General features: G+C 47.8%; 2 protein-coding genes across 12 annotated transcripts; one reads left to right on the top strand and one right to left on the bottom strand.

The window, feature by feature from the left end:
• The first annotated feature begins 1,669 nt into the window (after positions 1 to 1,669).
• LOC117969967 (F-box/WD repeat-containing protein 9-like) lies at positions 1,670 to 6,573 on the top strand. 10 transcript variants are annotated; one of them, XM_059008088.1, is made up of 7 exons: positions 1,677 to 1,925; positions 2,185 to 2,335; positions 3,298 to 3,510; positions 3,825 to 4,345; positions 4,717 to 4,957; positions 5,740 to 5,976; positions 6,434 to 6,573. In XM_059008088.1, the coding sequence occupies exons 2-7, from the start codon at positions 2,210 to 2,212 to the stop codon at positions 6,512 to 6,514; spliced, it is 1,419 nt and encodes a 472-aa protein (XP_058864071.1). In that variant the 5' UTR covers positions 1,677 to 1,925; positions 2,185 to 2,209; the 3' UTR covers positions 6,515 to 6,573. The 10 variants fall into 10 exon arrangements, 7 of the variants coding, with proteins under 7 accessions (XP_058864075.1, XP_058864071.1, XP_058864076.1 ...); XM_059008087.1 differs by having other exon boundaries at positions 1,678 to 1,925; positions 5,707 to 5,976; XM_059008091.1 differs by having other exon boundaries at positions 1,683 to 1,925; positions 2,185 to 2,259; positions 3,298 to 3,448; positions 5,707 to 5,976.
• Positions 6,574 to 7,210: 637 nt separating this feature from the next.
• LOC117971992 (guanine nucleotide-binding protein G(I)/G(S)/G(O) subunit gamma-12-like) lies at positions 7,211 to 9,962 on the bottom strand. Of its 2 annotated transcripts, none has more exons than XM_059008094.1 (3): positions 9,596 to 9,962; positions 7,879 to 8,001; positions 7,211 to 7,782 (listed from the first exon to the last, which is right to left on the bottom strand). In XM_059008094.1, exons 2-3 carry the CDS (start codon positions 7,969 to 7,971, stop codon positions 7,657 to 7,659), a joined length of 219 nt encoding a protein of 72 aa, XP_058864077.1. In that variant the 5' UTR covers positions 7,972 to 8,001; positions 9,596 to 9,962; the 3' UTR covers positions 7,211 to 7,656. The 2 variants fall into 2 exon arrangements, with proteins under 2 accessions (XP_058864077.1, XP_058864078.1); XM_059008095.1 differs by having other exon boundaries at positions 9,858 to 9,917.
• Positions 9,963 to 10,884: the final 922 nt, after the last annotated feature.

Here is a 10,884-nt window from a genome sequence, read left to right as displayed (position 1 = left end):
GTAAAGCACAGAGAGGTCTGGTAACGCATAGGGAAGCATTGTAAAGCACAGATAGGTCTGGTAAAGCATAGGGAAGCATTGTAAAGCACAGAGAGGTCTGGTAAAGCACAGGGAAGCATTGTAAAGCACAGAGAGGTCTGGTAAAGCACAGGGAAGCATTGTAAAGCACAGAGAGGTCTGGTAAAGCATAGGGAAGCATTGTAAAGCACAGAGAGGTCTGGTAAAGCATAGGGAAGCATTGTAAAGCACAGAGAGGTCTGGTAAAGCATAGGGAAGCATTGTAAAGCACAGAGAGGTATGATAAAGCATAGGGAAGCATTGTAAAGCACAGAGAGGTCTGGTAAAGCATAGGGAAGCATTGTAAAGCACAGAGAGGTCTGGTAAAGCATAGGGAAGCATTGTAAAGCACAGAGAGGTGTGGTAAAGCATAGGGAAGCATTGTAAAGCACAGAGAGGTCTGGTAAAGCATAGGGAAGCATTGTAAAGCACAGAGAGGTGTGGTAAAGCATAGGGAAGCATTGTAAAGCACAGAGAGGTCTGGTAAAGCATATTAAAAATCTTATAAAAGTTTCCCATTGCAAAGTGTACTAAAGCACAGTGGAAGCATGGGGGGCTGTTACACTATACTGGGTGGGGGCGGGGTGGGGCAGTCATCTCCTGTCAGGGTCAGCGGTGCTGTTGCTGCCGTGGTGAGGGGAGGAAGGAAGCCGTTAGGGTCTGAATGAGTGAATGAATGAATGGAGCGAGTCAGCGTGGAGTGGAAACAAGTCGTTAGAGGCGCCTCTGTCTCACCACACTCCCCTTCGATACCCGTATTAACAACAACACACGAGAAAAAGAGAAAACGCATTGCCTGGGGAGGAAAGAACGAGACTAAAAATAAACAGAGAGAGAGAGAGAGAGAGAGAGAGAGAGAGAGAGAGAGAGAGAGAGAGAGAGAGATAAGCGCCCTTCTTCCTAACGGCTGATAAACTGAGCCGTGCGGGAGAGATGCGGGCGTCAGATTATTTGAGAATTAATTCCTGCAGCTGTCACTGAGGAACAACAAAAAAAACAGGACCCCCCCCCCCCCCCCCAAACTGAAGGGGGGTCTTTGAAAGTGTAAACTCTCTAGAAATCATATTTTCATCCAATAGGAAACCGTGATAACATCACTACTGTAGTATTGACAAGCGATTCATAGCGGCGCGGCGCTTGAAGTGATATTGTAACCTGATCGATCTAAACTTGCGCTCAGTGTTACAGGGCTGGCATTTAGTGTCCCGGGACACCTTCCTCAAAACCGGGACCATCCTGGGAAAACAGTTCTGTGGTGCAAATGGCATGTACAGACCGGCGCCGTGCTGCAGTCACTGTGGAGTGGTGCATTTGAATCTTTAGCACTATCTGAAGAGATATTTAATTCATATTTAATTCATTAGGAAAACAAATTCCCCTAAGGTCAAAGTAATAAGTTATATATAATATGCATTTCTGAAATGTATTTATATTATTTGATTTATTTGTATTTATTTTTATATCTATAAATGACCTGTTTTAAATTTTGCGCAGTCTGCTTGCAATGCAACCGGCCGTCCACACGGTGGCGAAAATCTGCCACAAAAAAAAAAAAAACACGTGGAGATCAAAACGTGTGCGGGTCGTGACGTGGAGGGCGGGTACGCGCCGGAAGTTCATTTGTTGATCTGAAAAAAAAAAAAAAAAAAAAAAAAAAAAAAAGGAAAACAAATTTCGAAGTGAGAAATTCGCGTTTAGTTATTATTTTATTAAAAAGCATTGCAGTGGTTTGCGGCTCCACGCGGGGACGGTCTCTCGTGCTGCAGGGCTGGTGGTAGTTTTGCAGGGTGCAGATGTTAATGGTGTTTTTAATGCACAGGATCATGCACGGTGTGTAAATGCGGTCGCTGTTCGGGGACTGAAAACAGGTTTGTAGCGGGCTGAGCATTCACTGGAAACAAGGAATGAATGAATTAATATACCTGCAAATTGAACCATGCCGTTTCCTTTACACATAATGTACCACGAAACCAGGAGATCTTGAAATGCACAGACAGTGTTAAACCCTGGTTCGAGTTTGCTGGTGTTTTATTTGCAACCCCCCCCCACGCTATTCACGCGTCGGTGTGTATTTCATGTTATTTTTTTTTCGGCTTGTCTGTTTGTCTGTATTTTATTGATACGAAGCGGCGGAACTTCACCAGCGTGCCAGATGGCGGACCAACACGAGCCGGACCCGGACCCGGACCGGAGCGATGCGAGGTGCGGCGCTACATCACGCCAGAGCGAAACCGATCCGTCCCCGGAGCAGCAGACCTGCCGGTGTGGTGAACTCTCAGTGCGCATAGCTCTGTAGAAATGAATTACAGGGTTTCCAGAGCTTTCTCTGTGCAAATCTGCTTCACGCATAGCTGAACAAACACACCTGGTTGGCTGTGCAGTTTGTTTACATTCTCCTCATTTTGAGACTTCCTCGTTCTGGTGCCCCGGTCCGGTTGCAGAGCAGTGGTCCGGTTGATTCAAAGGAGAGTTATTTTCAGTGTTTCTTGTGTGCTGTGGGGGAGCTACACAGATTATTATTATTATTATTATTATTATTATTATTATTTATTTCTTAGCAGACGCCCTTATCCAGGGCGACTTACAATTGTTACAAGATATCACATTATTTTTACATACAATTCCCCATTTATACAGTTGGGTTTTTACTGGAGCAATCTAGGTAAAGTACCTTGCTCAAGGGTACAGCAGCAGTGTCCCCCCACATGGGATTGAACCCACGACCCTCCGGTCAGGAGTCCAGAGCCCTGACCACTACTCCACACTGCTGCCCCTTTACAGATTAACCCTGTGAAGCCCATTTCTGAGGCAGTGCTTTGCCCACCTCGCTGTATTATTAGAATGATTTAAATGCAGCCTCACCAGTCCGATCGTTTCCAGGGCATTACAGTACATTGTTTAGTATGTGAGACAGAATCTAGTTCTGTAGACAAAGCAGCTGGAAAGTTATTGGGCAGTATTATTATTATTATTATTATTATTATTATTATTATTATTATTATTATTATTAGTTTATTTAGCAGACCCCTTTATCCAAGGCGACTTACAGAGACTAGGGTGTGTGAACTATGCATCAGCTGCAGAGTCACTTACAACTACGTCTCACCCGAAAGACGGAGCACAAGGAGGTGAAGTGACTTGCTCAGGGTCACACAATGAGTCAGTGGCTGAGGTGGGATTTGAACCGGGGACCTCCTGGTCCTGCTGATTCCCTCATACTCTCGTTCTCTGATTCCCCAGCTCTGCCCCGGCCCTGGAGACCCCCTCCTCCTGTGTGCACAGCGCCCCCTCTGGCGAGGGCAGCTCCCTGCTCCTCTCCCTGCCCTGGGAGGTGCTGCTCCACGTCACCTCCTACCTGCCGGCTCGCATCGTGGTGGACGTGCTGCCTCAGGTGTGAGTCTTACCAATCAAAGATCGATCAATCAATCAATCAATCAATCAATACGGCGACTGGTCAGTTTAATATCAATGCTTCATTCAGCTTCAAAATCAGCATGCAATATGAGAAGGGCATTTTAATATAATTACCAAGCCTTTGTATACCTAACCTGTGATGACATCATTCTTCAGCAATGCTTTCTTTTGTAACTGTTTTCCTGTATAGCTTGGGACCCTCTTGGCCCATCTAATAAACATCATGCATTTGACACACACACACACACCCTGCTAATAAGATATATTACTACAAGAGATTAAACAGAAGAGACACCAACAACCTCTGTATATCAAACCCAAATAAGCGTCTGGCCCGTCCTTCTCGCACGCAGGTGTGTCGCTTGCTCAGGGCTCTGGCCTCGGACCGGCTCACCTGGAAAGTGCGGGCTCAGAGGAGGCTCCACCCAGCTGGGGGCGGGACCTTCCCCCTCCTCGAAACCCCGGACTTCGATTGGCCCGCAGCCTGCCTGGAGCTCGAGGAGCACCTCTCCCATTGGTCGGACGAGGGCGGAGGGGCGGAGCGCTTCTCACTGACCGAGGGACACTTCGCCTCCGTGGAGTCTGTGTTGTTGTTAAATGGGGGCACTGTCTGCGCCTCGGGGTCCCGGGACAGGAACGTGGTGCTGTGGGACCTGAGGAGGCTGGGGGAGGGGGCGGGGGAGGCGGAGGGGGAGGGGGAGGGGGAGGGGGGTGCCCAGGTTTCCACCCTGCTTGGTAACCAGCGCTACAGCACTCACCGGGGCTGGGTGTGGTGTCTGGCTGCCCGGGGGAGTCTGCTCTGCTCGGGCTCCTTCGACAGCACCATCAAGACGTGGGACCTGGGGGCCTGTGGGGCCCCCCTGTCTGAGATCAGGTGAGTGAGCCGGGGGGGGTGTCTGTGTGTGTTTGTCAATGTTTGTGTGTCGATGTGAGTGTGTGTCAATGCGTTTGCATCAGTGTGTGTGTGCCTGTCATCTCTCTCTCTACCCCTCCTCTCACATCCTCTCCCTCTCTCTGCCCCCCTCTCTCCTCCCCCCTCTCCTCTCAACCCTCTCCTCTCTCCTATCACCCCTCTCCTCTCTCCCCCCTCTCCTCTCCTCTCTCTCAGGGGACGGGATGCAGTGCTCTGCCTGTCCTGCCTCTCTGATGTGGTGGTGGCGGGCTCCTTTGATAAGAGGGTCTTGGTGTATGATCCTCTCTCTCCTCTATCCTCTCTCTCCCTCTCTCCTCTCTCCTCTCTCTCAGGGGACGGGATGCAGTGCTCTGCCTGTCCTGCCTCTCTGATGTGGTGGTGGCGGGCTCCTTTGATAAGAGGGTCTCGGTGTACGATCCTCGCTGTGCCGAGCCGCTGCTGCAGAGCCTGGAGCTGCACGCCAGAGCGGTCCTGACCCTGAGCGCAGACGAGAGGCACATCGTCTCGGGCAGCGAGGACCGCAGCCTGGCCGTGTTCGACCGGAGGGCAGGCAAGCTGCTGCAGAGGATGCAGGTACTGAGACCCAACACAGGGGCGGCGCTACCGCCTCGCTCCCACTGCCCAGACTCCAGCTGTTATTACAGTGTTATTACAGTGTTATTCATGAGCCACTTAGCAGATGCTTTTTTATCCAAAGAGACTTAAAGAGACTAGGGGAGTGAGCTGTGCTTCATCAGCTGCTGCAGAGTCACTTCCAACAGGACCTGGGTTTGTACGTCTCATCTGAAGGACGGGTGTTGCTTTTGTTTGCATGAGGGAGGCATTTTTAGATATATATATATTTTTTAAAGTAAGTTAAAAACGTACCTGTTTTGATTTGGCGTATTCTTTGATTGTTCAGCACATTTTGATAAGTCTGTTATGAAAGGGGCTATATAAAAAAAGATTGTGTTGTGTTGTGTTGTGTTGTGTTGTGACAAATTAGGATATCACTCAGTTACGGTACGGAGTGCTGGTTGTGATTCACATTGTCTGTGTTGCCAGGCTAGCACAAAGATATCTGTGTACCCTTTTGTAACATTGTATCTTATTAGCAGGGTGTGTGTGTGTGTGTGTGTGTGTGTGTGTGTGTGCGTGTGTGTGTGTGTGTGTGTGTGGAGGGTGTTTCCACTGATTCTCAGCTACACCTCTGTCTCTCTCTCCCTCTCTCCCCTTCCCCCTCTCTCTCCTCCTCTAACCCTCCCCCTCTCTCTCTCTCCCCTCTCCTCTCCCCCTCTCCCCCTCCTCTCCCCCCTCTCTCCCTCTCCCCCCCCCTCTCTCAGCTCAGCTCGTACTTGCTGTCTCTGTGTCCCCAGCCTCCCTTCCTCTGGGCGGGTGATAACCAAGGTGAGCTGCACGCTCTGCGCTGGCAGGACGGGCTCCTCTCCCCCCTCGGCAGGTTCGATGTGGGGCACCGAGCGCTGCTCACTGGGGTGCAGGTCTCGCTGGGGACCCTGTACACCTGCGCCACCGACAAGACCCTCAAGGTGCACGTCCCCTCGGACCCCCCGAAGACCCTCTGCACCGTCCAGCACCAAGAGGTCTTCAATGGGGTGAGAACAACCCGGCGAGCCTGCGTGTGTGTGTGTGTGTGTCAGTGTGTCACTGTGTGTGTGTGTGTGTGTGTGGGTCACTGTGTCACTGCTTGTGTCACTGCGTGTGTCAGTGTGTTCTCAATTAAAAATATTAAGAAATACAAATACTTTAGATGAACTTTTAAGACTAAACACTTAGTCTTTTGTATCTGTGGTCTGTGAATGTGTTTGTCTGACTCCTCTCCCCTCTCCTTTCCTCTCTTCCCCATCCTGCCCCTCTCTTTCTCTCACTCCCTCTCTCCTCGCTCCCCCCTTTCTTCCTCTCTCCCTCTCTCCTCCCCTCTCCCTCTCTCCTCTCCTCTCTCCTTCTCCCCCCTCCTCTCTCCTCCCTCTCCTCTCCCCCTCTCTTCTCCTTCTTCTCCCCCCCTCTCTCTCTCCCCTCTCCTCTCCCCTCTCCTCTCCTCTCTCTCTCCAGATCAGTGTGGAGGGTGGGGTGCTGGCAGCTGCATCGGGAGACATGTCTGTTGAAATCTGGAAGATGAAGAAATCTCCCTGAATTGAGCCCTGTGCATTTCACAGCCCCTTTACCCCCAAAATAAACCCATAACAACATGACTAGTACTTCAGTGTTTCAAACGGGGTTCAGGGTTTGAAAAACGATTTCTATAGTCCTTGACACGGTCTGCATGCACACCAAACCCGATTGAGAAGACCCAGGGGGTCGTCTGGAACCGGGTGTTAGGCTAAACTGGGTCACGGCAATCCGGACACGCCAGCCCTGTTGGTTCTAGAACACGGTTCTTCCAATACAGGCAGCGCCCCCGAGACTTGTCCCTAGCCTGGGGTTCTGGAGCGTGAAGCAGAGACAGGTGAAGCGTGTGGACGAGGATTCATGAAGGCTTGCTTTCTGAAAGTGTCCCCACCCCCCTCGTCATGGAGACGTGTTTCTGCTTCGTCCCCACGGGGAAGTCCACGTGCAAACGGAGAGCTTCGTTCACAGGATGTGCAGGGCAGGGCTGCGCCCTCTTGATTGATTGATTGATCAGTTGTGTGTGTGTGTAATAATAATAATAATAATAATAATAATAATAATAATAATGTTTGTTTTTATTAAACGTAACGCTAGTTTGTGTTTGAAAGTTAAAAGTGCTTTTATTAGGTTTAAATTGTAACAGGCGACACAGAATTGATGTGTGGTTCAGTGCGCAGCTCAGGGCAAAAGTTTAGCATCACCTAGAATTTTAGGATTGAGACATCATAAAAGAAAAAAAAAAAAAACATATGAACATAGTTTAGATCTGCTGTTTAACATCGTGTAAGCAAAGAAACTACAAAATGATCTCGCGAAAAAGTCTATCGGAAGCCATACTAGCAGTACAGCAGTGTTTCATATTAGCTTTCCAAACGTCACGTTTGAAATCTGTTGTTAGCTTTTCGTTATAAGGGAAAACTACGCAGCGTCGTGTGTGATTCATTCTGTTCAGGTCACGTTATCCTGCGGGTTTCGCTCGACCTCACGAAGCAGAGTGAAGTTCATTCTAAACAGAGGGTGATGCTAAACGTTTGCCCAGGGCTGTCCAGCAGTTAGATTGCGTGGCCTCTTTTATTAGGACCGGTCAGCTCTGATCACAGAGTGACTGCGAGGATCCAGCCAATCACTGCTGTGCGGGGCGGGGCGGGTCCTCCCCGGGGGTGTGGTCACAGAAGCACGCAGGTTTTCTTGTCTTTGAAAGGGTTTGCTGAAGCAGGGACTCCGCTGAGAAGGGGGTCACGCCTGTGGTTCTCTTGGCAGTACAGCATCAGCTCTGTGGCCGCTTTGGAGATCTGAGCAGAAAAAACCAAAAAAACTTAACGTCAGTAATATCTGTAACCAGAAGCAAGGCGGTGTCTCCTCCCCTCCCCTAGGGGGGCCTCTGGTACCTTGATCCTCTCCGTCGCTGCCTCCAGTCTCAGCTGCTCCACGGCTCTCTGTGCCTGCGTCACCGCGCCGCTGGTGCACACCTTCCCCGACATCACTTCCTGCTGGACGGGTGGGGACACTTCCTGTCGGGGTTTCAGTGTGTGGTGTTAGTGCACGCACACACACACACAGACACAAACACACAGACACACACACACACAGATACACATACATAGACACACACACACACGCACACACACAGAGACAGATACACAGACTGACACAAACACACACAAACATACACCCTGGCACTGTGACACATTCACACACACAGATACATCCTGGCACTGTGACACACACACAGACACACCCTGGCACTGTGACACACACACAGATACATCCTGGCACTGTGACACACACACAGACACACCCTGGCACTGTGACACACACACAGATACATCCTGGCACTGTGACACACACACAGATACACCCTGGCACTGTGACACATTCACACACACACACAGCTACACCCTGGCACTGACCCCCCCCCCCCACACACATTTTGCACATATTTGAATCCCAGTGCATTTTAGTGAGATGGGGGTTTAGTCTTGGTTTCTCTTTATCTTGGTCTAGCTGCACAGCTCCCGTTATCCATCAGCAATACCGGAGTAACCCTCAGCACCTTCAAAAGGGATTTGTATTTTTAAATCAAAGCTGGTTGGTTATTGTTTAAGGAATCCGGATAATCTGACCCTCTGGCCATGTGACAGAGCGCTGTGATATTAGCCTGACTTTAACCTCGCTGTCAGTCTGCAGGAGCTGATCCGGTTTTTTTAAATTACAGATTAACCCGTTTAATATCACATCCCGTTTATTATCACGCTTTTTGAAAAACCACTCGCCCCCGAGGTTCTTAGATAAATGACCTCTCTTAATATCATCACAAACCCGCTTACTGTCTCGTTTCGTGCAGCCTGCAACGCAACTAGAGGCTGTGTGGTCCAGTGGTTAAAGAAAAGGGCTTGTAACCAGTAGGTCCCTGGTTCAAATCCCACCTCAGCCACTGACTCATTGTGTGACCCCTGAGCAAGTCACTTCACCTCCTTGTGCTCCGTCTTTCGGGTGAGACGTAGTTGTAAGTAACTCTGCAGCTGATGCATAGTTCACACACCCTAGTCTCTGTAAGTCGCCTTGGGTAAAGGCGTCTGCTAAATAAACTAATAATAACTAACAACCAATAATCGTCTCGTCTGATAAACTGACATGCTGTGCAGCCTGTTAACAAATGCTGCGTGGGCGGGGCTTAACGGGGTCCAACACCAACGTCACGAAATTTTAACACAGTCAGTCTTACACAAATAAACACTAACAACGCCACGTACAGACAGCTCTTATCAGCCGACAATTCACGGCTGTTTTACATAATGACGCAAACGGTTTAATTCCAGTTAATGATGCAAAACGTGTCTGTCCTGTTGCAAAGTGCACGCATTTTCTTAAATGTAAACGATTAAACGTACAGTATTAAAACACCGCTCTAAATTCACAGGTTTGTTTTGTTTGTAATGAAACCCGCTTTATATCACACCGTGTGCCTGCACGGGACTCGTGATATAAAGCGGGTTCGTCCCTGTTATTGTGTTTATAAGTTAAAGCACTCGTGCAGTCTCTGCTTCGCGGTGCAGCAGGCAGCTGTCTTGCAAGTGTGGAAACTTTCAACGGGTTTAAACTTACCTTGGTCTGCAGATTTAAAAAAAAACTAACCAATAAAAAACCCTTCACATTGCATCGTCGCAGAGTCCGCACGCCCAGCTCAAGAGAATGAAAAGACCAGCTCCATTTGATTTGAAATACGACACCTGTCCGTTTTATTATATCATTATTATTTATACTATTATAATTGTCGTTTTAAAAGCTTTTTTTTTTTAATTAGTTAGACGGTTGGAGGAAGACAGGACGCAATACACAGAGGTGAAAAAGCAGAAGACTCGTTCACCTTTTTCTCTCGTTTATTTTTTATTTCCCAGTTTATTTGCCTCTCTCCCAGTCTGTGCTCTTCCTCGGACTGGTATCTGCAGACCGGGAGCCCCTTTTTATCTGATCCCAGTAAAGCTTCAAAGCGCGCCTTCAAAGAGCCCCACGCAGCGCCAGAAATAATACCCACATATCAAACACGGCTTATAAACCCCCTTCCGTTATCTGAAGGTCACTTTGTGATGTCCAAGAGCCTAAACAAGAGACAGAGTTACCTTTATATTGAAGTTATCATCACTATTATTATTATTATTATTATTATTATTATTATTATTATTATTATTATTATTATTATTATTCATTTCATTGTATATGAAGTTACTCGACTTAATGTGTAATAAAACGTTTAATTATATATATATATATATATATATATATATATATATATATATATATATATATATATATATATATATATAACGTTTATTGAGAGTTGAATTATTTGTTCATTATTTATTTTCTTGTTCTTGTGTTTGAGAGGCGATTCTCTATTCTTATAAAGGCTGTACCTGTCTCTGCTGTATATATTATTATATCTGTATATTATTATTATTATTATTATTATTATTATTATTATTATGAGAGTAAAAAATAAAATATCCGTTGTAAACAAAAACAAAAAGGCATACGTCACCGGATGAAAATATTGACTTTAAAAAAGAAACTCTGATAAAAGTCCCCGGTGTTTGAAAGGAAGCCGTTGCCAGGGCGACTGAAAGCGCTGTTCCGTTGTCCCGTCGCGCCCCCCCCGGCGCGGTATCGGCTGTTCCAGTGCGGTTAGTGACATTCCTGAAGCGCCGCTGCAGGGGAGGATTGAGCAGCAGGTGGGGGTTATATATAAAAAAAAGAAAGAAACAATATATTTGAAACGACTAAACTCGAGGTTGCATTTGAGAAAAATGTTCTCCACCCAAGAGTGCGCTGCCAGAGACAGGTAAGTGTGTCGGTATGCGGGCGAGGTCGGGTTAGTTTGGGGTTTGAAGTTGGCA

The sequence above is a fragment of the Acipenser ruthenus genome, chromosome 36 (genome assembly GCF_902713425.1).
Source record: "Acipenser ruthenus chromosome 36, fAciRut3.2 maternal haplotype, whole genome shotgun sequence".
NCBI lineage: Eukaryota > Metazoa > Chordata > Actinopteri > Acipenseriformes > Acipenseridae > Acipenser > Acipenser ruthenus.
This window is presented reverse-complemented; position numbering and strand designations above follow the sequence as displayed.

Bases quoted from the DNA above. Each gene is read 5' to 3' on its own strand.
- LOC117969967 (XM_059008087.1), top strand. From the start codon at position 2,210: ATGGCGGACCAACACGAGCCGGACCCGGACCCGGACCGGAGCGATGCG. The intron at 3,511-3,824 runs GTCAGTTTAATA...TCTCGCACGCAG, and splicing joins ATCAATCAATACGGCGACTG to GTGTGTCGCTTGCTCAGGGC. The intron at 4,958-5,706 runs GTACTGAGACCC...CCCCTCTCTCAG, and splicing joins AGCTGCTGCAGAGGATGCAG to CTCAGCTCGTACTTGCTGTC.
- LOC117971992 (XM_059008094.1), bottom strand. From the start codon at position 7,971: ATGTCGGGGAAGGTGTGCACCAGCGGCGCGGTGACGCAGGCACAGAGA. The intron at 7,783-7,878 runs GTACCAGAGGCC...TTTTCTGCTCAG, and splicing joins CAGCGACGGAGAGGATCAAG to ATCTCCAAAGCGGCCACAGA.